The sequence below is a fragment of the Halichondria panicea genome, chromosome 1, assembly GCF_963675165.1.
Source record: "Halichondria panicea chromosome 1, odHalPani1.1, whole genome shotgun sequence".
NCBI lineage: Eukaryota > Metazoa > Porifera > Demospongiae > Suberitida > Halichondriidae > Halichondria > Halichondria panicea.
Window position 1 is genome coordinate 2302157 of NC_087377.1, and position 25605 is coordinate 2327761.

Consider the following 25605-nt stretch of genomic DNA (forward strand, 5'->3'; position numbering starts at 1 on the left):
CAGTGGGACCACACTATAGGCTCTGTATGTACTAGCTACAGTGTACACAGTGGGACCACACTATAGGCTCTATACACCAGCTACAGTGCACACAGTGGGACCATACTATAGGCTCCGTACACCAGCTACAGTGCACACAGTGGGACCACACTATAGGCTCCGTACACTAGCTACAGTGCACACAGTGGGACCACACTATAGGCTCTGTACACTAGCTACAGTACACACAGTGAGACCACACTATAAGCTCCGTACACCAGCTACAGTGTACACAGTGGGACCACACTACTATAGGCTCTGTACACTAGCTACAGTGCACACAGTGGGACCACACTATAAGCTCTGTACACAAGCTACAGGGTACACAGTGGGACCACACTATAGGCTCTGTACACTAGCTACAGTGCACACAGTGGAACCACACTACTATAGGCTCTGTACACTAGCTACAGTGCACACAGTGGGACCATACTATATAGGCTCTGTACACTAGCTACAGTGCACACAGTGGGACCACACTATAGGCTCTGTACACTAGCTACAGTGCACACAGTGGGACCACACTATAGGCTCTGTATGTACTAGCTACAGTGTACACAGTGGGACCACACTATAGGCTCTATACACCAGCTACAGTGCACACAGTGGGACCACACTATAGGCTCTGTACACAAGCTACAGTGGGACCACACTATAGGCTCTGTACACTAGCTACAGTGCACACAGTGGGACCACACTATAGGCTCCGTACACCAGCTACAGTGCACACAGTGGGACCACACTATAGGCTCTGTACACTAGCTACAGTGTACACAGTGGGACCACACTATAGGCTCTATACACCAGCTACAGTGCACACAGTGGGACCACACTATAAGCTCTGTACACTAGCTACAGTACACACAGTGTGACCACACTATAGGCTCTGTACACCAGCTACAGTGCACACAGTGGGACCACACTATAGGCTCTGTACACTATAGCTACAGTGCACACAGTGGGACCACCTATAGGCTCTGTACACTAGCTACAGTGCACACAGTGGGACCACACTATAGGCTCTGTACACTAGCTACAGTGCACACAGTGGGACCACACTATAGGCTCTGTATGTACTAGCTACAGTGTACACAGTGGGACCACACTATAGGCTCTATACACCAGCTACAGTGCACACAGTGGGACCACACTATAGGCTCTGTACACAAGCTACAGTGGGACCACACTATAGGCTCTGTACACTAGCTACAGTGCACACAGTGGGACCACACTATAGGCTCCGTACACTAGCTACAGTGCTCACAGTGGGACCACACTATAGGCTCTGTACACTAGCTACAGTGTACACAGTGGGACCACACTATAGGCTCTATACACCAGCTACAGTGCACACAGTGGGACCACACTATAAGCTCTGTACACTAGCTACAGGGTACACAGTGGGACCACACTATAGGCTCTGTACACTAGCTACAGTGCACACAGTGGGACCACCCTACTATAGGCTCTGTACACTAGCTACAGTGCACACAGTGGGACCACACTATAGGCTCTGTACACTAGCTACAGTGCACACAGTGGGACCACACTATAAGCTCTGTACACTAGCTACAGGGTACACAGTGGGACCACACTATAGGCTCTATACACCAGCTACAGTGCACACAGTGGGACCATACTATAGGCTCTGTACACTAGCTACAGTGCACACAGTGGGACCACACTATAGGCTCTGTACACCAGCTACAGTGCATGGGACCACACTATAGGCTCTGTACACTAGCTACAGTGCACACAGTGGGACCACACTATAGGCTCTGTACACTAGCTACAGTGTACACAGTGGGACCACACTATAGGCTCTATACACCAGCTACAGTGCACACAGTGGGACCACACTATAGGCTCTGTACACTAGTCTACACACTGCATGTCAATTAGAGTAGCATTTCTGCAAACAAGGTGAAAATGGTTTTTAGTGGAACAGCTGTCTACCCCTGGGCCCATACACGCAGACATTATACTTTCAAAGGACTATAGAATATTTGCATATACACTAAATTGGAATTCCATGTAGTGGGACAAGACAACAGTCTGGCTAGGCTACCGATCAAAATTATCTCCGTAAAAATACAATTATTGGGGTCACAGATGTCACAGCTGAGTGGAGAGTGGAGTGGGAGGGCTAGCTGGATGAATGTGAGGGATGATGGGATCATTGTGACAGGGCAATGGACCGCTACTAAACCCTAGTTATCAGTCAACAGCTGGAGCTTTATTTCCTACAATGCATAGCGGGAAATTTTTGCGGGTGCAATTTGGCTCCAGAGCCCTCAGCAGAAAGTTACGTGGGTTCTAATATTCGCGGTTCAATGCCAGGAAACCACACCCACCAATAGCATTGCATGTGAAATACCGGTGCATGGGAGTTTATCCAAGTTTTAAATGCTCTGCCCTCGAAAAACGACGAAAATTTCCCGCTATACGGTACTTGTTATCAATACCCCATTTTTAATAATACATGTGCAATGTATGCTAGCTGTGACAGGGCAATGGACCGCTACTAAACCCCAGTGATCAGTCAACAGCTGGAGCTTAATTAATAATAATTATCATAATGAAGTTGATTGTTTCCCAGATGCTTCTTATCAATAATTATCCCGTCTTTGCTATATACAAAAGTACAGCTAGCATACATGTACATGTACATGTAGGTCCTAGGTGTGTTTTTTTACGTCAAAATCAGTACCGCTTAATTGCTTTTTTAGTATTTATTTGTATGCTAGCTGTACGTTTGGATCAACGTCAAATGATATTTCGGTCTCCCTTATTCCATTAAATAACGTGTGAAAAATTGATTAACTATTATAGTGTGGGAAGTAGGGAGGAGGCACAGTGTACAATAATAATGCTTTTCTAACTCCCTAAAAATTCTATTCACAAATTTTGAGACAGTTTGCTCAATATAATCTCAAAAGCCCAATGCTATGTCAACAGTTTATAACAAGAGAGCACAGTTAGCATACAAACAGCGTCAAATACAACAAATACAAGTTTTGCTGTTTTGGATGCTTCCATTAGAGGGAGTGTTAGCAAACGTGCTGTACAAAGTTCATTCTAATCTTCACTGTCAGCTTTGAATCTGAGGCCTCAATTCACTTATTAGTTCTACTGCACGCTATAGCTGTACCTTAATTTGTAATTATTTCCCCCCACACACACACAGCACACCCACACACACACCCACACACACATACACACACCCCACACACACACACCCCACACAGCCTGTACCTTTGGGTCAACGTTAATAATCTTTCTGTCTCGTTTATTCTTAAACAGCAGACCTGAGGCATTGTCTGCAATCACCTGTGTGTGCGTGCGTGGGGGGTGTGTGTGTGCGTGTTATATCAAACAAATACAAACAAAGTGTCCGTGTACAATAATCATGTCAACTAATTATGTACGACGAGACCAAAGGGAGCAAACTGTATAATTGAGTAGTGCTATGGCGCCCTACAGACTAGGAGGGCACTCACTACTGTAGTGTTCCAAACACACGTTATAGGCTATCAAACTTTGCTGTGAAAATAAATTATGTTCTGAAAAAACACACACTTTAATTATTATAGCCCCACGCTTTCTTTTATAATTTGTGCTCGTTGATCTAAGTTATAGTTAGAACATGGGCATGAGGTATCTATGTGCTATAGTGTCCCAAAGCTCGAGGGCTTCTATTTAAACCTATTGGCTACTAGAAATGCACTAGCTTAGCAACAGTCCACCTATATAAACAGCCAACCTAGCAACTGCATCATTATTCTTTTGAAAACTAATATCTAAAGTTGACATCTCTGTGTCTCTACTAAATCTGTGGTCTCTATTCAAGTCAACCTGTTCCTCCACCTCAGTTTGATGGACAAAATTATAGTCCTAGCTCCACCCACAAAACGAAAACATCCAGCTCCTCCCCCAGTTTTGCAGCAAACAAGCCCAGCACACTTCCCAAGAAACGAGCGACTCGTACTACTCTCACAAAGCGAAAGGAAGACACCTATAAGCTATAATTTGCAGCAAACAAGCCCAGCAAACGAGCGGCTCCTACTCTTGAAAAAAGCAAAAGGAACTTTAGGAGAAGAAGCACTTCCATACATCCAGCTCCTCCCCCATGCAGCCTTGCAGCAAAAAAGCACAGCACACTGCCCAAAAAACGAGCGTCTCCTACTGCTTTCGAACAAAGCCAAAAAAAGAAACTAGAGCTTCTCTCTTTCATTCTAGTTCTGTTATTATAATTACTAGACAAAGCATCTACATGTAGCTACAATAATTTTTACATGTGTATCTTCTTGTAAATCACAATACAATGTACAATGTTGTAGTTTGTAGCCCAGAGCAATCTATAGTACTGGTACTATAGCTCATAGTTCCCTGCTAAATACACTCAAATGGATCTAAGGACACCATAATATTATTGTAGCACTACCAAACAGCTACATGTACTAATAAAACTAGTGTTCAAGCTGGCGCTGTGCTAATGCCTCTCGCCATGTTTTTGCTTTCGCTCACAAGTATTAGAAAGGTTAATAATTTGCAATAATTATGATTTCAAATTGACAGAATAGGTGTTAGCAATTGATTAAACACAGTAACGAATAATATAAATTGAGTAATTATCAGAAAAGGTTGGTTTGTGGCTTACCTGGACCTCAACAAAGCTGATTCTCTGCAAAATGGATTCTCTTACACGTGGTATTGAGCGCGCATGCGCATTAGATCTACATCCAGGAATAGGGGTGTGTCTGCAGTTCAATCAATAATGGCTACTAAAATAGCTAGCTTCTTTAGCAGCTCTTTCTAACTCTTGTAGCCAACAAAAAGCTAGCGCTTAAGTGCAAGGCTAACTCATAAGTTGAATAGAAAGTTTGTGCGAACAGATGATGCTATGAAAGATTCTGAAGAGACTGCAACAGCCTTCAATGTGAGTCAAACTAGCCATAACTCGAGAAAGAAGCTTTAGTTTGCTAATCCACAAATCAAAATCCAAGAGAACGTGGCTAGAAGCCTATAGAAGCTGTTAGTTTTCGTCGCATTGTAACCGTTGAGCAGTTATAGCTGGAATACACACACACACACACACACAGACAGACAGACACACACACAGTCAGCTTTACCGTATCCCTCGTGCGGCTACGCCTCGAGGCATAATAATTAGCTTTTTGAAATTGGACGTTCCCAACACAAGTTATAGCCCTTCAAAGAAAAACTACGAAAACATGACGACATGTAATTAATACATATTTTGGCAACCACCTCTTATATATTATACCCACGTACTTCATATTTCTCACACGTACCTGATAATTAGGAGTGGAGTTGGACGAGGAGAAGTTAGTGTCCCAGTTATAGAAGCTCAAGTCACTGTGTCTAGGGAGCAGCTTCTTCCGTGACGAGAATATGGGGTCAAAATCATCCACCTACAATTATCATGTACATGTATAATACCACATAGAAAGTTTTCGTATCAAACGAAAATTAAAACGACGGAATTATTCTACTGCAAGAGATTCAATGCGTCACTATCCTGAGCTGTTGAGCTGTACTTAAAATACTAAATTGGTAGTTACGAAAATTACCCGCTATACGGCAGTTAGATCATTGGGGTGAGGTATAATTTTATGTTATAAATACATGTTAGGATCAACCACCTTTATTACTGGTAGTACCTTGAGTCGATGTGCGTAGTCAATGTATCCTGATATCTCCTGACCCTTGGCATTCCTGTCCCGAATAAATATAATTGACTGTGTGTGTGGTGTGTGTGTGTGTGTGTGTGTGTGGGGTGGTGGTGTGTGTGTGTGTGTGTGGGGTGGTGGTGGTGTGTGTGTGTGTGTGTGTGTGAGGGGGGATTGCTTATCATGTATTAAGAAGACTTACTGAAATTTTCCCGTTTCTGTTAGTCTCTTCCCTCTGAGCCAGCCCCTCCAGGAACACTGATCATTGCAGGTCCTTCCCAGCATTGCACAACACTCTGTACCATGGGGGGACACTAGGTCAGCACAACACTCTGTACCATGGGGGGACACTAGGTCAGCACAACACTCTGTACCATGGGGGGGGGGGACACTAGGTCAGCACAACACTCTGTACCATGGGGGGGACACTAGGTCAGCACAACACTCTGTACCATGGGGGGGACACTAGGTCAGCACAACACTCTGTACCATGGGGGGGACACTAGGTCAGCACAACACTCTGTACCATGGGGGGGGGACACTAGGTCAGCACAACACTCTGTACCATGGGGGGGGACACTAGGTCAGCACAACACTCTGTACCATGGAGGGGACACTAGGTCAGCACAACACTCTGTACCATGGGGGACACACTAGGTCAGCACAACACTCTGTACCATGGAGGGGACACTAGGTCAGCACAACACTCTGTACCATGGGGGGGACACTAGGTCAGCACAACACTCTGTACCATGGGGGGGACACTAGGTCAGCACAACACTCTGTACCATGGGGGGGGGGGGACACTAGGTCAGCACAACACTCTGTACCATGGGGGGGGGGGGACACTAGGTCAGCAGTGATAAATTAATCTGTTTGCAATCGCATACTTACAATCAGTTCAGTATAATAGATTCTTTTGCAATCGCATATACAAACAAGTCTTGTACAGTTTGTAGCTAAGAATCATTGTCCATAATAATTATTACATCTAAGCAATAGGGTAGCGTTAATGTGACAAATACACACCCACCCCCCACACACACTACATCCACCCACACACACCACCCACACACCTCAGCTGGTCTCGACGTGCTAGCTTACTGGCTGCAGCCGCTTCTTTCCTGAGCTCAAAGTCTTCTCTCTTGAGCACTTCCCCTGATCCACGATATCCTAGCTCCACTAGCTGACGTGCCAGTTCCTCGTCCTGTGTGTGTGTGTGTGTGTGTGTGTGTGTGTGTGTGTGTGTGTGTGTGTGTGTGTGTGTGTGTGTGTGTGTGTGTGGAGTGTGGTGTGTGTGGGTGGGTGTGTGTGTGTGTGTGTGTGTGTGTGTGTGTGGAGTGTGGTGTGTGTGGGTGGGTGTGTGTGTGTGTGTGTGGAGTGTGGTGTGTGAGTGTGTGGAGTGTGGTGTGTGAGTGTGTGTGTGTGTGTGTGTGTGTGTGAGTGTGTGTGTGTGCGTGTGTGTGTGTGTGTGTGTGTGTGTGTGTGTGTGTGTGTGTGTGTGTGAGGAGTGGAATGCAAACCACCAACTACGTAATACCGTAAAAATTACAAGCCACTGCAGATTAGTCTCGCGAGCAGCCGTCGAAGGGGGAAGGACATCCTTCCCCCTTCGACGGCTGCTCGCGAGACTAACTGCAGATGTGTTTCTACTCGATATTTCGTAATAAGTGTGTGGGGGTTGGACGTCACCGTCGCCCCCCACAGTCAATCAACCCTACCCCCACCTCGAGCTATAACCTCACCTCCAGGTAGAACAGATCAGTTGGTGTTATTTGAGAGTCCAGGTAATCCTCATACGTGGCATACTCGGTGACTATAGTATCTGCAGCGCTGTTACTAGCTTCCTCACCAGTAGCCGCCATCTTTATGTTCAGAAAGCTGGCGTTGTCATAGCCTCGATCCCAGGCCGATCCGTCTCTAATTGAACGCTAGGTCGCCTCCTCGATGTCATAGCAGTGGTAAGGGTAGTGTGTGTTTGTATCGGGTAAAGATCGGCAGATTAATAATTGCATTATTGACGTCTAAATGGCCACCCAGACCCAACAACTAGTACTGCTCCTGCTCTGTATCGTGGCTTCCCTGTTTAGCACAAGCACTGGTATAATAAATTGAATGCATTATACAGCTCCAGAATAATATCAGACAAAACAATTATAATAATAAAAATTGTTGTGTCATATATTATTCTGGAGCATTCAATTTATATGCAACGTTACAATGTTCGATAACAAACGTGTTTTATACTTTAATACGTGTTTTTTTGTACTGCAGGTAGCGATGACAACCATGTGTGGCTTCTCGGAGAGGACTCAGGTTACCATGACAACTACGATACTATCTACTCGTCATGTGACACAACTAGCATCGTAGCACTGACAAAGGTACGTCAGCTTGACTATTATATATGAATCACCCAAACCCTAACTCATTACTAATAAATTATTATACTCTTTAATATTAAATTTTGATAGGTCTTTCAAAGAGCTACAAAACACATTCTTTAGATTTGTAATTGGGCAATCCTAACTCAAGTTATCGATCTCAAAGATCAAAGAAAAATATTATGTCTAGAAAATAATTGAGTATGAAAGAAACCGTATGTATGACTATTTGTTCCCTTCATCTCAGGACAGACTACATGTTGACTACTACACTGCTGTGGAACAGTTGAGAATGATTAGATTCAATTTTCCTCTAGCGGTTGATTTTGTGGTCACCCGAATGATTAACGAGGAACAACAGGACGAAGTGTTTGTGGCCGTGCATGAAGGTACGTGTGTGGGTGTGGGTGTGTGAGGTGTGGAGTGTGTATGTGTGAGGTGTGGAGTGTGAGTGTGTGTGTAGGTGGGTGTAAAAATTGACTAAAGTCATGTTCAAGCTTTATTTAACACTGATGGGTCCCCTGTAATTTGAAGAGTAGAGTTTTAATAATCAAAAGCCATTCTCTAAATTTACTAACGGAACTGACGTTATGGCCGTTCAAAGATGCATGCCTATATTATAGTATAGGCTGTGATCTCCCACAAGTGGAGCTGTGTGTGTGTGTGTGGTACTGTCCCTACAATGCTCACACTAATTATTGTTGACCTCTCTATAAACACACACACTATCAATCCACCCACTCCACACTCCCCACCACCCACACACACACAGGTTATATGAGCATCAACAGATTTGGCAACTTCACGATCTTCCCCATCTCCATGGGCAAATCCTCTAGCCTCATCATGATCTCCAACCTTGCTTGTACCACTCCCGCCCACACCACACACATACTCTGTGTCAATGTAATCAAAGGAACGCAAAAAATATGCAAGGACGATATTCCACCTGGTTCCCATGATTACTCGGACGTCTGCCCACGTTTGCAACTTGTTTATATAGTGACATCGGATCAAAAGACGATTTTGAAATTCAACGTTAGCGATGATTGTCTTGTATTGATATCTAAGAAGTCTGGAAATGACTACGATAGTGCCATGTGGTTTTCTTATAATAATGGTTCGACATTATTTCTGAGTAATGGACTGGCTTTGAATGCTGTTGATCTAGAGGCTGCTGGAACATTGGGTGGGGAAGATGTCGGCACTGTACACTATAGCTCTGTGTCACAACTATACAGTCAGGCAAGCCAGCTGGGAGGATCTAGCAAACTATACTTACATGGCCTATCATGACCATACGAAATGATGTCATGAATAAAGTATTCCGTGGTCGGATTTATCTAGTAATGGTACAGAGACTATTCCAAGCCCGAATGGCTACAGTATCGTCCGTCCAATCAGCTTGCAGTATTGTCAGATGGACTTTGCATATGCTTTAGTTACATACAAGAGGGAAAAGGACAATTTCCTTAGAACAGGTGTCGCTTATATTAAGTCTTATTTTTGAATTTTGCTGTTCATTAATTTTGCTATAATTATGTACGTATGTTATTGCCCAGCCAGAGTGCAACATGCCATATTATGTTGCCGAGGGCATTATGTCATCCCATAGATACTATGAACTAGAGCACTAAAGTGCAAACCCTCGGCTGGTGACATGATTATAAAGAAACCAGAAGACTGATATAATGCAGTGCATATAGTGATGTTGTTATCATCATCATGCATGACTTGCACAGCAACTCAGGAGCAATAAAACTAAACCAGACTGGAGGCATGCTGAAACATTTGAGAACAGGTAGTAGTACTATAAATATATGCACTGTGGATTAGGATCACAGCAAAGAAGCATGGAGTCTCAGAGAAGTATGGCTCCAGGTCCTGCATGGATCCCAGTCAGCTAAAGCAAGCTTTCTGCTTTAGTGACCCTGTTCCAATATTGTTCCTGGTATATACAGCTTTCTACTTTAGTGACCCTGTTCCATTGTTTCTGGACCTGGTACAGGATCACTTCAGTTATAAGTAACGCATGTGCAAGTTCTGTTCAAGCTACATTTTGCTCGCTTTTATTAGACAACGAAGCTTTAACACCGAAAGCTGCCACTATTAGAAGTACTGACTTGTTGTGTGGAGGCTACCCATGCTGTAAACGCAGTGCTAGAGCATCCAGGTAAGCAGACCCAGTCACAAGCTTCTTAGCTTTTGCTCGTTTTTATTTGACAACGAAGGTTTAACATGAAATTCTGCCACTATTAAAATTAATAACTTGTTGTATGAAGGCTATCCATGCTGTAAACGCAGTGCTGTGGCATCCAGGTGAGTAGATTCACCTGTCACAAACAAACAAACAAACAAACTAGAGCACTAAAGTGCAAACCCTCGGCTGGTGACATGATTATAAAGAAACCAGAAATATAATGCAGTGCATATAGTGATGTTGTTATCATGTATGACTTGCACAGCAACTCAGGAGCAATAAAACTAAACCAGACTGGAGGCATGCTGAAACATTTGAGAACAGGTAGTGGTACTATAGATATATGCACTGTGGATTGGGATCACAGTAAAGAAGCCTGGAGTCTCAGAGAAGTATGGCTCCAGGTTCTGCATGGAGTAGGATCCCAGTCAGCAGCAGGAGCTATATTCAAGCTTCTACTTAGTGACCCTGTTCCATTGTTCCTGGTATATACAGCTTTCTACTGTAGTGACCCTGTTCCATCGTTCTTGGTACAGGATCACTTCAGTTATAAGTAACGCATGTGCAAGTTCTGTTCAAGTTACATTTTGCTCGCTTTTATTAGACAAAGAAGCTTTAACACCGAAAGCTGCCACTATCAAAAGTACTAACTTGTTGTGTGGAGGCTACTCATGCTGTAAACGCAGTGCTAGAACATCCAGGTAAGCAGACCTAGTCACAAGCTTACTCAAGCTTCTTAGCTTTTGCTCGACAAAGAAGCTTTAACATCAAAATCTGCCACTATTTAAACCAAGATATTGTTATGTGAAGGCTACCTATGCTGCAAACGCAGCGCTATGGCATCCAGGTGAGTAGATATACTAGTGACAAACAGACAAACAAACAAACAAACAAACTAGAGCACTGAAGTGCAAACCCTCGGCTGGTGACATGATTATAAAGAAACCAGAAGAGTGATATAATGCAGTGCATGTAGTGATGTATGACTGAGCTGTCTAGCACAGCAACTCAGGAGCAATAAACTAAACCAGACTGGAGACATGCTGAAACATTGAGAACAGAGTTTTAGTGGTACATGAGGTGAACTAGGTCCTAGTCTAGGATTACAGCAAAGAAGCCTGGAGTCTCAGAGAAGTATGACTCTTGGATGGAGTAGGATCCCAGAGTCAGCTAACAAGAGCAACAAACAAGTCACAATTCTAGCTTTCTATTGTAGTGACCCTTTTCCACTGTTTTTGGTACGGGATCACTTCAGCTGTAAATACGGAGGGTGCCTCGAATAAAGGCCGCGTGTATAGTGTTTGCTAGCTAGCTAGCGTCGGTCCCAGGCCGATTTTTTTTTAATAGAAGGAAGTTGAAAAATACGGCGACCTAGCGTTCAATTGGAGACGGATCGGCCTGGGGTGAGGCTACTAGCTAAGCTAGCCTCGATCCCAGGCCGATCCGTCTCTAATTGAACGCTAGGTCGCCTCCTTGGCCTGGTATTGATTGTATCTGGGCGTGTATCTGGGCGTGACTTCGTTATTATTATTAAGTCCATGTGGTCAAATGAAAATTGAATAAAATTAATGATGGCTTCTAAGTTTGTTCTTTGTAGGTTATGTTGCAGCACTGATGCCATACAAAACAGAAGATATAAACATTTGTTCAGCAGTAAGGCTCTCAAAGAAGATATTCCAGGGAGGCTCAGTCTTGCATTGGATCTGCCTGTTAGTGATTCAGATGGCCTGTCAAAGATTGTCTGTCTTTCTTGTATCAAGAAGATAGAGTCCATAGAGGCGTTCAGGCTCCTGGCCAGACGTAGCTACCAGAAACAAGTGTCCAAAGGGCAGCTCCCTAGTAGTCCAGTAAGATCAGCCCCTAAGAAAAGGACTAAGGACACGAGTGGTTCCGACGCATCTCCTTTCACTGTGAGCTCGCGTCCATCAGCAAAGAGGAGTACCATCGGGGTTCGAGGAAAAAGGCTTGCTTTTAACTCCTGCACAAAGTAGGAAATTTTTAATGTGATAGTGTTGTAAATAAAATTATTTTTTTATCTCACATTGATGGTCCACATAATGCCAGTGCCTCGACATAATCTGCAATCGCTGTGGAGCTAGAGGGTAGGTCAGAAACTATCCAGTTTGCAGCCAACATTGGAGCACCAGGAGGGGAAAATGCTCTAAGCTCACCTAGGTGTGCATAGGCAGGACGAAAGTCAGAGCTCCTACAAAACATACATAACTAGTGTTCAAGCTGGCGCTGTGCTAATGCCTCTCGCCATGTTTTTGCTTTCGCTCAAAAGTATTAGAGTGTTATCTATAATGAATTTTATATTAAAGTTAGCTTATCTGTATAAAGTCACTGAGAAGAAAAGACTTATTTACATGCATCTATTGTAAGTTGTTATTTATTGTATTATGTGGCTTACCAGGACATCAAGAAAGAAGAAAATTGATTCTTCCAGGATCTGTAGTTCAGTGTATATAATATCTAAGAAGAAAAGACCTGTGTACATGCATATTGTTATCTATATTGTTATATGGTAGTGTTTTGTGGCTTACCAGGCCCTCAAGACAAAGATGATTCTGCCAGGAGGATCTGGATCTGGATCTTGGATATTATTTTCTCACACATGGGGAATGAGCGCGCATGCGCATTACATCCACAGGAATAATTAAAGGGTGTGTCCAAAGAGATCAATTTCACAAATGGCTACTGCTAGCTAGCTGTTTTAACAGATATTTTCTGAGTATTGTAGCTAACAAAAAGCTAGCGCTTTAGTGCAAGGCTAACTCATATGTTGAATAGAAAGTTTGTGCGGACAGATGATGCTATGAAAGATTCTGAAGAGACTGCAACAGCCTTCAATGTGAGTCAAACTAGCCATAACTCGAGAAAGAAGCTTTAGTTTGCTAATCCACGAATCAAAATCCAAGAGAACGTGGCTAGAAGCCTATAGAAGCTGTTAGTTTTCGTCGCATTGTAACCGTTGAGCAGTTATAGCTGGAATACACACACACACACACAGACAGACAGACAGACACACACACAGTCAGCTTTACCGTATCCCTCGTGCGGCTACGCCTCGAGGCATAATAATCACAACGGGAGTTATTAATAACTTGCCACTTGTAAACACAGTGTGTTTCGTCCACAGCTATTGCCACTAAAGAGGAATTGAGTGGAGGCTCTAGTAATAGCATCCTCCAACGATAGTCTTCAACAACAGCCTCTGGGGCAGTGAACAACAGATGGTACTTTCCATCCGACACATCTTTGTTAGTGGCAACAAGACTTCTGTCGATTCCCTTATTACTACTGAGGATGACAGCAGAAACACCTCTAGTGTTCAGACTCCTGACCTGGTCAATCATGAGAGACACAAGGGGAGAGATGACAAGAACTACACTTCTGGCGACAAGAGGACCCTTAGTCCTACCAAGCTTGTAGTCCATCAAGAAGGGTAGCAATTGATAGCACAGAGACTTGCCATACCCAGTTAAGTTGGGAACCACACAAAAACGTCCCTTCCTTCTGACAGGAGCTTGAGAGCACGGACCTGCTGTTCCTTGAGGATCAGTCCTTCTTGCTTCACACAAGACAGTGCATATGCTAATGCTTCTTGGATATCAAAAGACGTTGAAATTGCCATAGTATAGTAGCTAGCTAGCTTTACGGAGCTATTCATGAGATTACAATTACTTTTACGGAGTAGGTGCTCATACATACACCATTAGTGTTAAGTCGCTCAGGAATTCGCTCTTTTTTAGCGAATACCTGAGCGAGGTGGAGCCAATAAGAGCACGCCCAGATACACGCCCAGATACAATCAATACCAGGCCGAGGAGGCGACCTAGCGTTCAATTAGAGACGGATCGGCCTGGGATCGAGGCTACTAGCTAGCTAGCTGCCAACGTGCAAGTTCAAGCTTCTTAGTTTATGCTCGCTTTTATTCGACAACAAAGCTCTAACATCGAAATCTACTATTGTTAAAACTAATAACTTATTGTGTGAAGGCTATCCATGCTGTAAACGCAGTGCTGTGGCAGCCAGGTGAGCAGATCCTGAACTTACAAACAGACAAACAAACAGACAAACCAAACGACTACTATAACTAGAGCACTAAAGTGCAAACCCTCGGCTGGTACATGGTGACATGATTAAAAAGAAACCAGAAATATAATGCAGTGCATATAGTGATGTTGTTATCATGTATGACTTGCACAGCAACTCAGGAGCAATAAAACTAAACCAGACTGGAGGCATGCTGAAACATTTGAGAACAGGTAGTGGTACTATAGATATATGCACTGTGGATTAGGATCACAGTAAAGAAGCCTGGAGTCTCAGAGAAGTATGGCTCCAGGTTCTGCATGGAGTAGGATCCCAGTCAGCAGCAGGAGAAGCTTCTCTACTTTAGTGACCCTGTTCCATTGTTCCTGGTATATACAGCTTTCTACTTTAGTGACCCTGTTCCATCGTTCTTGGTACAGGATCACTTCAGTTATAAGTAACGCATGTGCAAGTTCTGTTCAAGCTACATTTTGCTCGCTTTTATTAGACAAAGAAGCTTTAACACCGAAAGCTGCCACTATCAAAAGTACTAACTTGTTGTGTGGAGGCTACTTATGCTGTAAACGCAGTGCTAGAACATCCAGGTAAGCAGACCTAGTCACAAGCTTATTCAAGCTTCTTAGCTTTTGCTCGACAAAGAAGCTTTAACATCAAAATCTGCCACTATTTAAATCAAGATATTGTTCTGTGAAGGCTATCTATGCTGTAAACGCAGCGCTGTGGCATCCAGGTGAGTAGATATACCTGTGACAAACAAACAAACAAACAAACAAACAAACTAGAGCACTAAAGTGCAAACCCTCGGCTGGTACATGGTGACATGATTAAAAAGAAACCAGAAATATAATGCAGTGCATATAGTGATGTTGTTATCATGTATGACTTGCACAGCAACTCAGGAGCAATAAAACTAAACCAGACTGGAGGCATGCTGAAACATTTGAGAACAGGTAGTGGTACTATAGATATATGCACTGTGGATTAGGATCACAGTAAAGAAGCCTGGAGTCTCAGAGAAGTATGGCTCCAGGTTCTGCATGGAGTAGGATCCCAGTCAGCAGCAGGAGAAGCTTCTCTACTTTAGTGACCCTGTTCCATTGTTCCTGGTATATACAGCTTTCTACTTTAGTGACCCTGTTCCATCGTTCTTGGTACAGGATCACTTCAGTTATAAGTAACGCATGTGCAAGTTCTGTTCAAGCTACATTTTGCTCGCTTTTATTAGACAAAGAAGCTTTAACACCGAAAGCTGCCACTATCAAAAGTACTAACTTGTTGTGTGGAGGCTACTTATGCTGTAAACGCAGTGCTAGAACATCCAGGTAAGCAGACCTAGTCACAAGCTTATTCAAGCTTCTTAGCTTTTGCTCGACAAAGAAGCTTTAACATCAAAATCTGCCACTATTTAAATCAAGATATTGTTCTGTGAAGGCTATCTATGCTGTAAACGCAGCGCTGTGGCATCCAGGTGAGTAGATATACCTGTGACAAACAAACAAACAAACAAACAAACAAACAAACAGACCAACCATAGATAGAAGAGGGAGGGATTGGAAACGAACGACAATTTCAATGATATCCGTTGAAACACTCCTTGTCTTGTTACGTAATCACGTTCTGGCGGGATTGTAACAAAGATTTTCTCTGACTCAGTTCTTGCAGACGTTGTTAGAGTCTAACTTAGACTTCTGGGTTAGGCCAGATGTCCGTGGCTTAACTGTATTCATACCTGGTAAGTTAGAAACTTACTTCAGTAGAGTTGAAGCAGAATAATAGGCCAGTTTTGTAGGGTAAGGTGATAGTCAAAATTATGTCTCCCTCTAGCACATATGTAAAGCTGATTTGCAGTTTGTACCTGTGTCAAACTGTATACTTGGGTCCTAGTGCTTTGCGTAAGTATTACTTTTTGAATGATACAAGTGAAACTTTTGTACTATATCAATAAATAAAGTATTTCAGGAGTGTTTTTTGTCTCCTTTTTTCATCTCTAAAAAGGGCTAGTTGAATATATTCTGCTAATATACTGTTAGAGGAGTATTTGAAGTTTTGCATTGTCTTTGTTTGCACTTACAGAAATGCCGTGAAAATTTTGAATCGTCATTCACGAAAGAATGAATTTAGGATTACTGGTAAGCATGCTATACTGATTATTGCCCACACTATACTTTTATAACAATACCTGCAGTGAGGTCATTTGTGGAGATGGTTAGATATCTGTTCACAATACCTGGAGTCATCAGCAACAGGTTGTGCCAGGACCCCGTTAAATTGGCCAACAAAGACATAGGGGTAAATCCAACGAGAACCCGAATGTTAGTGAATTTGCTAAGAACACAGGCTCTTCGGGTGATCAACAGCACATGTGCAACAATTAGAGGCAACTGCTGAAAGACAATAGAAGGCGACCATTGCAGCTAGGTGATGAGAATAACCCCTTCCCAAAAGAAGGCACAACCATAACATGTTCAATCACATTGAATGTTCAATTCTTAACTGTGATAAATTATTGTTCAATTCTATAAATTTAACTGTGCATGATAATTAAATGATGCTGCAGAGTGTCACGACTTCAATTCTGAGTAGAATTTCAGCCCGAACCATCACACTATGTTCAGAACCCTCCAACGAAATTAACTATCAACGCAGAAGCTGTGTTGAGGGCAACTGCTTCCTCTGGTGATGAAGCTTTGAATCTATGTACTCTCTGTCAAAACAGTCATAAAAGCTTCCTTAAACCTACCTGCATTTACATGAAAAGGAAAGAAAGTAAATGGAAAGTAATTAATTATTATTTATTATTAACAAACAGTTCAACATCACTTACTCTGAAATGGAGCAGGAGCACTACTTTCCATTGTACAGTGCAAATGTAGACCTGAGCTAGAAAGCCATTCTTGAGAACTAGAATTTGAAAGCCATATACTCGAAATCAGCTGGCTGGAACACAATTTTTATTTTGAGGAAGTATAAGTAGTGATCACTTCCCTCTTTGATCTATGCTTCCGGCAGACAAGGAGTGTTCGGCACACGTGATTCGTTTCCAATCCCTCCCTTTTCTATCTATGGACCAACATACTACTATACCCGTGGCCGCCCACGCGCGCCTCGGGTAACAAACCAACAGACTACTATACCCGTGGCCGCCCACGCGCGCCTCGGGTAACAAACAAACAAACCAAACGACTACTATAACCCGTGGCCGCCCACGCGCCTCGGGTTAATTACTGTGTATCTATGGTCATCCAGTGCAATATATGGCATGTTGCACGAGGGCGCCTGCAATAACCCCAATGACGTTAAACTCGAAAATGGTTACTCTAGAATAGCCTCGAGACCAGCCCTTCCTTATCTGAAAGGCCTGGTCAAGTTCCAATGTAGCCTCGATCCCAGGCTAGTTCCAATGTAGCACTCGTCCAGCTGAGTCAGCTTTTTATAGCATCATAATGATATTCATGGATAATACACCTTGGGCGGACCTTGTGCGGGCAATTACCGGTCCAACCAGTGCTACATTGGAAATTGACCAGGCGTTCTTTCAGATAACAAACGGCTGGTCTCGAGGCTAACTCTAGAATAGCCTCGAGAGACCAGCCGTTTGTTATCTGGTCTCGAGGCTAACTCTAGAAGCGGCTCTTTTTGGTGTTACTAAGACCAGTGGCGTGTACAATGGGGGGCTTTGGGGGCTTGAGCACCCCCCTGTCCTCCCAGACAATCATGAAATATCACTCAGTAGCTAGCTAGCTAACTGTGCAGCTCCAGAGATATGTGCAGCTCTATCTCGATCTCATTGACAACGACAAGTCATGATCGACCACGCCCAATTGAGCATGCGCAATCAGTATTGCTATTCCAATGGTTATGTAATGCTAAATAGCTGATCAAGATCCTCTGCACTCTCCCAGTCACCTCTTGCTCCACTGAGAGATACTGAGAAGCAATAACTAACACCAGAATGACTGGACATCCCCATTGCAGTGATTTACCAGTTTGCTAGGATGTACCCCAGGAGAATAGTGCATGGAGATCCTACAAGATGACTGACTCATAAATATCACGCTATGAGATCCCATTTGAGTGTATTTAGCAGGGAACTATGAGCTATAGTACCGGTACTATAGATTGCTCTGGGCTACAAACTACAACATTATACATTGTATTGTCATTTACAAGAAGATACACATGTAATAACATAAAAATTACTGTAGCTAGATGCTTTATCTAGTAACATAGTAACAGAACTATAGAATGGAAGAGAGAAGCTCTAGAGGAGAATAGTAGGAGCTGCTCTTTTCTTGGGCAGTGTGCTGTACTTTTTTGCTGCAAGGCTGCATGGGGGAGGAGCTGGATGTATGAAAGATGCGCCGCAATAAATGAGGGGGCGTAAAATCACGAGCGCTATGCGCGCGGCTCCATTTTTTCTGTATTCTTGAGCACCCTCCTGCTTCAATCTCTAGAAACGCCCCTGAAGACAGTGGTGTTATGTTGCTATGCCCTCAGGATATGTATAGGATATACCACACCTAAGAGGAGGATATGCACCCATATATCCTCCGCTACCGTGGTTACTCCGAGGCAGAGCCGAGGGGCATGTAACCACGGTAGCCTCGATCCCAGGCCGAGTTTTCGCTTTTATAACGGTTAGGCAAACAACTGGGCCTGGTACTAGTTGTCTGTGCATGTGTCAAATTTTCATTGTATTTGTGGTCGGCAAAGATATTTAATAAATCAATAATCGAAATTTGTACACAGAAAATGCACAGAGTGAGTACACAAAAGATGCACATAGGGAGCTGCTTCACAAGGGCCTGGGGAGTTGCCAGTTGTGCTGCAGCACGATTACAGTGACCCAGGGCAACTTCAAGATGATTGAATGCCTTCAAATTACGTTTCAACGATTTAGCAGGCTGCTGGACTTCTCTGATTCTAGGCCCCAACTTGTAACTCAGTTAAACTTTGCTTGAGAAAACGTAGATTCTCTTGATGCCTCTGAGCTACCCAGCAACACTCGAACGATCAGGTCATACTCCAGTCCTGTAAGTATAGGACAATATTAAAGAAACCAAACACGGTTAAACCCTTACCTTAAACTGTCCAGTCTTGTCCGTTAGTATGGCCAAGAGGAACAATGTTGGGATAGCTGGATAGTAGCCATTGCTCCTGTACAGAGAAGTAGACATTCAAAATACGTGTAGATCTACTGTATACATGTACATATTAAATTTCTCGTATTAAACAGGTTATAGTGTCATTGTCGACGAGCTGATGATGGCAGCACCAAGTTCTCTAGCTCACACTCTTCACTTGATCCACCATATTAATGATGATACTATAGATCTTTTAATACCAAACATGAACACGACTTGACATGATAGCATAGGGCCCACACAAAAATATCTGACCTTAACAAGCTTGACAAAGCTTTATACCTTTTCCCTTGTTGTTCAGTCTTCAGAATAATGTTTTCTAAGCTTCAGAGAAGAGAGAAGCTTCAGCTAAGAGCCATTCCAATAATGATAAAACGGGAACTGACTTCTAGTACACGATAGTACACGAATATAAATGTCACAAAAGTGAACGAGAATATCCATTTGTCAGAATCTCACCAACGACTGACGCATGCGCAGACAACTAGTACCAGGCCCAGTTGTTTGCCTAACCGTTATAAAAGCGAAAACTCGGCCTGGGATCGAGGCTAGTAACCACGGTAGCGGAGGATATAATTATAGCCTCTTACACAGGCTCTCCTTTTCTGTTCTTTATCACAATCGTTCAATAAGATAAAATACTGTATTATTCGTTCAATGAGATAAAATACGGTATTAATTGGAGGAATAAAGAAAGAAATAGACGTAAAGTTAGGAAAAAGGAGAGCCTGTATCGGGAAGTCGCGTGAGGGTAGAAGGGTGGTAGAAGGGTGAAAATGAGCGTGGGCATACTGAGCTAGAGATGTTGGACTGCCCACGCAGAGGTCTACGACTAGTAAAACTTTGCCTGCAGCAAGCTGGACATGGACTTGGAACTGGAAGTTTGCAAGCACTATAGCTAGCTATACCTTAGGCTTAGCTAGATGATCTACTAGTCTAGATTGTGTGTTTAGATTCTATCACTATTACCTTTTCTTGTGTCTTTCTACATGCTATAGTAGAATAGCTTAGTCATCATTATCATATAGCAGGTAGCTACTGCCACCAGAGCTGGCCACCCTGGTTCTCTGATCTGACTTGCAGCACAGCTTGGTGGTTGTCTCAGTACAGTCTTATTAAAACTCTGAATGCGTGGGAGAATACCTTACGTCACGATTGTGGGCTACATATCGCCCACGTTCATAAAAATCCTTGTGGATCACGCGATTTCCCAAACCAGGCCTTACTTTTTCTTAAACTGTACGCCCATTTCTTTCTTTGCTGCCTCACTATGTCTTTCTATGATTTATGGATGAACAGTGACAACAGCAAGAAAAAGTAAGGCCTGGGAACGAGGCTAGAGGATATATAGGGTGCATATCCTCCGAGTAGGTGTGGCATATCTGACTTATACCACGTGACCGCAGCACTATAAAAGGACCTCCCCTAGCAACAATTCAATCACGATGCAGACTGCAAAAAAGAACAAGACTATGCCGGATTTTGCAGCCGTCAAAGAGCTAGTTGAGCAACATGTTGACTCCTACAGATGCTCAAGAGCTTCCTTGGTCCAAGCGTTGACCATTCGACGTCCCTTACTGGAGTTGCAAGCTCTTCTTGGATAAAATGTATCTAAACCGCGCTCATGGACCCATGGAAGCTTAGCCATCTTGTTGGAGAGCACCTTCCGTGTTTCTGCCGTCGCTTTGAGTCTTAGTACCGTCAAGCATGGCTCTTTTCTCTTTGCTTACTTTCTTGAACAAATGAAAAAACTAAAAAACAACTTGAAAAACTGTGCATGCCTGGGGCTGTATGCTAATATTCTATATATCCTACAGCTGTTGACCAATGAGATCAATTTGTGGTGATGTAAGTGTGGTATAAAAACTAGTTATAACACGTCCACTCGGGATGCATGGCATATATTGCACTCAGCCCCCTCGTGCTTCAGTGCAATATATTCCATACATGTCATCCCTCGTGCCCGTGTTATAACTATAGATCTAACATATTCTGAAAGAAATGCGTAAACAAGATGCAGGCAAAGCTTTATGTTTTTGGTAAACAGTGCATTGAACCGACTTTTCGTGATAATCTGCATATTCCTCTAGCTGGCAGTATGCGGCCTGGAATCGAGGATATACTAGACAAGATTAATTTTAACGCGCATGTGCAGTATAATTGCGAGAGCACGTATAAAAGTAGTGAATGTAGCCTAGGATACTTTCATACTGAGTTGCAAGAAGCATTAGTCCATGATGAGTTGCTTACTGTGGAAATCAGTCACTGTCCTGAGCCTGGTTTGGGCTGTTGGAGGTGAGCTGGCTATGCCTCTGGCATTACATATGTATCATAATTATAATGAAAGTAAAATAATAGAATTATAATAATTATTATTTCCCTTCCAATAATAATAATTATACTTCTATACATACTCTGTTATTAAATGTTTCTACTCTGTATGATCGATGATTGTTTCTGCATAGAGTTGGTTAGACATGTAGGTAGGAATTCAGTGAGCGAGAATCAACGTTTTCTGTTAATAATTATTCTACTGCATGGTATTGTTGCTGTCCTGTTATGTTTGTGTCATTGCTATAATTATGTATCGCGAGTAATTTTCGTATAGACTTTGTATTCTACAGCTCAAGATAGTGATGTAGAACTGAGAATAATTTTCCACTTTAAATTTCGTATGACACTTTACAATACAAAAATACGCACCATGCGAAAGTAACTCGCTTAGCTAAAATAAAACAAAAGTGTTGTATAGCAGTTAGTAATGTCAATGAAGCTACTTATATTTATTTCAGCAGTTAAAACTTGAAAAGGCTTCTGATGTACTAACATAATTATTTATCAATATATATACATGCAGGAACATACACATTCCATTACTTTCCTATATTAATAAAGCTATTGATTCCATGCTTTTCCTCTGAGTAATTGTAAGCTACCACAGTTATGTAGGTAGCATGTTTTTCAGTAATGGTGTGAGGGGGGAATAACTGACTGATTAATAAAGCTATTGATTCCATGCTTTTCCTCTGAGTAATTGTAAGCTACCACAGTTATGTAGGTAGCATGTTTTTCAGTAATGGTGTGAGGGGGGAATAACTGACTGATTAATAAAGCTATTGATTCCATGCTTTTCCTCTGAGTAATTGTAAGCTACCACAGTTATATATGTAGGTAGCATGTTTTTCAGTAATGGTGTGAGGGGGGAATAACTGACTGATTAATAAAGCTATTGATTCCATGCTTTTCCTCTGAGTATTTGTAAGCTACCACAGTTATGTAGGTATCATGTTTTTCAGTAATGGTGTGAGGGGGGAATAACTGACTGGCCTACTCATAATTAACTCACACCTTTCGTCCCTAATTGTTATAGTTACCACAGTTATGTGGGGAATACTGACTGGCCACTATTATGAGCCAATATCAGCTGCACACTGACTAATAAGACATAATTATAACAAGCCAGCTGTGAGCTAGAGAATCAGAGACATCAATTAATATGTTATGGATTCTAGCCGTGAGTGGTAATAATTCTTCATTTCGTGCCCTCAGGACAATTGAGTGGAGATGTGAGGCTGATAGATTCGTCTGGTTCAACAGATACCAAAATTGGCAGACTGGAGGTCTATTACAATGGACAATGGGGGACAGTGTGTCAGGACAACTTCGGTATAAATGATGCAAGAGTGGCTTGTCGTCAACTAGGTTTCCTAGGTTACATAGGCTATGGGGTCGTACGAAAGTAAGTATACCAATCATGGTTTGTGAATTTAGTTGATTTTAACTTGTATCACTCACCGATATTTTTACGATAGTGCCCTAACAGTGTCAGCATCCACACCGATATGGTTGGACGAGCTTGGTTGCTTTGGATCTGAAACTAGACTAGATGACTGCCCACACAATTCTATTGGAATTCATAATTGTGATCGTTCTGACGATGTGGGATTAGTGTGTGCAATAAGTGAGTGATGTTATACACTTTCAATATAATTATATATATAAATTATTACTTTAGATGAAGATTTGAGACTTGTGAATAGTTCTGGCACCACTGGGTTAGGTCCCGATGGTCGACTGGAGTTGTTTTATAACGGACAATGGGGGACAGTGTGTGACGATAGCTTCAGTCCAAACGATGCAAGGGTGGCTTGTCGTCAGCTGGGGTATGATGACTATGCTAATTATGGACGAGTAGGAACATTAGGGTGAGTGCAGGTCCGTAGACAGTGGGGGGCAGGGGACAGTGGGGGGCAGCCCCCCTGTCATTCTAGATCTAGCTTTCAACAGAATTACTGATGTGCACATGCATAGTGCATATATTGAATGATGTAGTGTTGAAGCACGGGTGCTGGAGTACCTTCTTAGCTCAAGCTACCTTTCCTTAGTTGCTCCATGAATAGCTAAGTTGGTGCCAGAGCAAGTTACAAGTTGCCATGCATGAACAGCTATGCTCAGAAATAACGGCTGACAATTTTTTAAAGTAACCATTTTCAGCTGTTATTTTGCCATCCCTGCAAACCCAAATTATCTACGGGGAGTTGTCACTGCAATTAATTATAGATGTGATTTCTATAATAATAGTGCAATTGTGTTTTATTGCGATCATTTCCCCCTATAGTTTCTCCCAATCATCATCAACCACTCGGACATGGCTAAACGAGCTTCGTTGCTTAGGAAACGAGACCAAACTCATTAATTGTCCTGCTAACACTATCGGAGTTGAAGATTGCACCCATACACAAGATGTGGCCTTATTCTGTATTTCGGGTAAGTTAAATAGATGAGTACGAATATGGTGCCACATTGCTGCATGCAGTTTAATTTGCAAGTATAATGCGTTGCCAGAATCGTATTCTTTTAATGTATACATATAATTATACACATCATATGGTACAAGTATACCTAGAATAATGTTTTGCGAGTAACTAACATATGTGAATTTTGTGAGGGTTGATCAATTCGCAACAATAAAATCGCAAAACCTAAGTAAATGCAAACGATCCTTGCCAAATCACAGATCGCAAAGAGTCAAATTTTCTGCTGATTTAGCTCATTCGCAAAGGTTTTTCATCCGCAAAATATTCTAGTAATACGGTACATGCATGTGAATGTATCATAATTATACAGCCATGCACAATAATTCAGTAGCCACCTTGACATGTATTCATTGTCAGAGGGAGACCTGAGGCTGGTAGACAACTCAGGCCGAACAGGAGGCTCCTCTGGCAGACTGGAGGTCTATAACAGTGGACAATGGGGGACAGTGTGTGATGATAGCTTCAGTCCAAATGATGCAAAAGTGGCTTGTCGTCAGCTGGGGTACGATGACTATACTCAGTATGGACGAGTAGGAACATTAGGGTGAGTGTCACTGTATTTAAAGTGATTTCAGTTATAATTAATGCAATTGTGTTTTATTGTGATCATTTCCCCCTATATAGTTTCTCCCAATCATCATCAACCACTCGGACATGGCTGGACGAGCTTCGTTGCTTATGAACTGAGAGCAGACTCATCGATTGTCCTGCTAACCCTATCGGAGTGGAAGATTGCACCCATACCCAAGATGTGGCCCTGTTCTGTATTTCGGGTAAGTTAAATAGATGAGTACGAATAGTGCCACATTGCTGCAGTTCAATTTTCTTTTTTTAAGTAATGCATGACAGACAGCGTAGCTATAGAATCGTAATGTATACATATATATACACATCACATCACAGTGACAGTGCAATTATAAGTAAATGTATAATTTATAACAAATTAATAGCCTGACATGTTAAATTCGCTGTATTCATTGTGTCAGATGGAGACCTGAGGCTGATAGACAACTCAGGCCGAACAGGAGGCTCCTCTGGCAGACTGGAGGTCTATTACAGTGGACAATGGGGGACAGTGTGTGATGATAGCTTCAGTCCAAACGATGCAAGAGTGGCTTGTCGTCAACTAGGATTCTCAACCTACACTCAATACGGAGCAGTTGGAACGCTAGGGTGAGTCAGTGTGTAAACTCATCATTGAGTTAACTATAATTATCTTACTAACTTGCCATTTGGTTCATCCATGCATGATGTATTATATACTTAAATTGT

General features: G+C 42.6%; 4 protein-coding genes, 3 long non-coding RNA genes and 1 pseudogene across 9 annotated transcripts in view; 3 read left to right on the forward strand and 5 right to left on the reverse strand.

Moving 5' to 3' along the window:
* The window catches only part of LOC135352254 (uncharacterized), a 51895-nt gene that overhangs the window by 16021 nt on the left and 10269 nt on the right, over nt 1–25605 (reverse strand). The gene's annotated exons all lie outside the window — the stretch shown is intronic.
* Nucleotides 2819–7646, reverse strand: LOC135331749 (cilia- and flagella-associated protein 299-like; annotated as a pseudogene).
* On the forward strand, nt 7761–9694 carry LOC135331878 (uncharacterized). Its single transcript, XM_064527158.1, has 4 exons — nt 7761–7833; nt 8007–8116; nt 8364–8505; nt 8889–9694. The coding sequence occupies exons 1-4, from the start codon at nt 7761–7763 to the stop codon at nt 9410–9412; spliced, it is 849 nt and encodes a 282-aa protein (XP_064383228.1). The 3' UTR covers nt 9413–9694.
* LOC135332098 (ATP-dependent DNA helicase RecQ-like) lies at nt 11856–14393 on the reverse strand. 2 transcript variants are annotated; one of them, XR_010393113.1, is made up of 3 exons: nt 12860–12995; nt 12358–12803; nt 11856–12294 (listed from the first exon to the last, which is right to left on the reverse strand). XR_010393113.1 is itself a non-coding variant. In XM_064527424.1 (3 exons), exons 1-3 carry the CDS (start codon nt 13751–13753, stop codon nt 12288–12290), a joined length of 501 nt encoding a protein of 166 aa, XP_064383494.1. In that variant the 5' UTR covers nt 13754–14393; the 3' UTR covers nt 11856–12287. The 2 variants fall into 2 exon arrangements, 1 of the variants encoding a protein (XP_064383494.1); XM_064527424.1 differs by lacking the exon at nt 12860–12995 and adding an exon at nt 13425–14393 and having other exon boundaries at nt 12358–12522.
* LOC135333014 (uncharacterized) lies at nt 13153–16895 on the forward strand. The gene is made up of 4 exons (XR_010393725.1): nt 13153–13167; nt 15896–16104; nt 16446–16501; nt 16558–16895. It is a non-coding gene; the product is annotated as an uncharacterized LOC135333014 (long non-coding RNA).
* Nucleotides 16795–17442, reverse strand: LOC135333673 (uncharacterized). Its single transcript, XR_010394018.1, has 2 exons — nt 17197–17442; nt 16795–17112 (listed from the first exon to the last, which is right to left on the reverse strand). It is a non-coding gene; the product is annotated as an uncharacterized LOC135333673 (long non-coding RNA).
* On the reverse strand, nt 19077–20016 carry LOC135340682 (uncharacterized). The gene is made up of 2 exons (XR_010396426.1): nt 19454–20016; nt 19077–19403 (listed from the first exon to the last, which is right to left on the reverse strand). It is a non-coding gene; the product is annotated as an uncharacterized LOC135340682 (long non-coding RNA).
* Nucleotides 20880–25461, forward strand: LOC135331494 (neurotrypsin-like). 2 transcript variants are annotated; one of them, XM_064526682.1, is made up of 8 exons: nt 20880–21811; nt 23066–23255; nt 23329–23477; nt 23532–23721; nt 24135–24283; nt 24691–24877; nt 24958–25106; nt 25320–25461. In XM_064526682.1, exons 1-7 carry the CDS (start codon nt 21751–21753, stop codon nt 25013–25015), a joined length of 984 nt encoding a protein of 327 aa, XP_064382752.1. In that variant the 5' UTR covers nt 20880–21750; the 3' UTR covers nt 25016–25106; nt 25320–25461. The 2 variants fall into 2 exon arrangements, with proteins under 2 accessions (XP_064382752.1, XP_064382760.1); XM_064526690.1 differs by lacking the exon at nt 20880–21811 and having other exon boundaries at nt 23115–23255; nt 23340–23477.

Coding starts and splice junctions, on each gene's coding strand:
- LOC135331878 (XM_064527158.1), top strand. CDS start 7,761: ATGGCCACCCAGACCCAACAACTAGTACTGCTCCTGCTCTGTATCGTG. Junction 7,834..8,006: donor CCTGTTTAGCACAAGCACTG/GTATAATAAATT, acceptor TTTGTACTGCAG/GTAGCGATGACAACCATGTG. Junction 8,506..8,888: donor GTTTGTGGCCGTGCATGAAG/GTACGTGTGTGG, acceptor ACACACACACAG/GTTATATGAGCATCAACAGA.
- LOC135332098 (XM_064527424.1), bottom strand. CDS start 13,753: ATGGACTACAAGCTTGGTAGGACTAAGGGTCCTCTTGTCGCCAGAAGT. Junction 12,523..13,424: donor ACACACTGTGTTTACAAGTG/GCAAGTTATTAA, acceptor TATGTTTTGTAG/GAGCTCTGACTTTCGTCCTG.
- LOC135331494 (XM_064526682.1), top strand. CDS start 21,751: ATGATGAGTTGCTTACTGTGGAAATCAGTCACTGTCCTGAGCCTGGTT. Junction 23,256..23,328: donor GGCTATGGGGTCGTACGAAA/GTAAGTATACCA, acceptor TTTTTACGATAG/TGCCCTAACAGTGTCAGCAT. Junction 24,284..24,690: donor GGCCTTATTCTGTATTTCGG/GTAAGTTAAATA, acceptor ATTCATTGTCAG/AGGGAGACCTGAGGCTGGTA.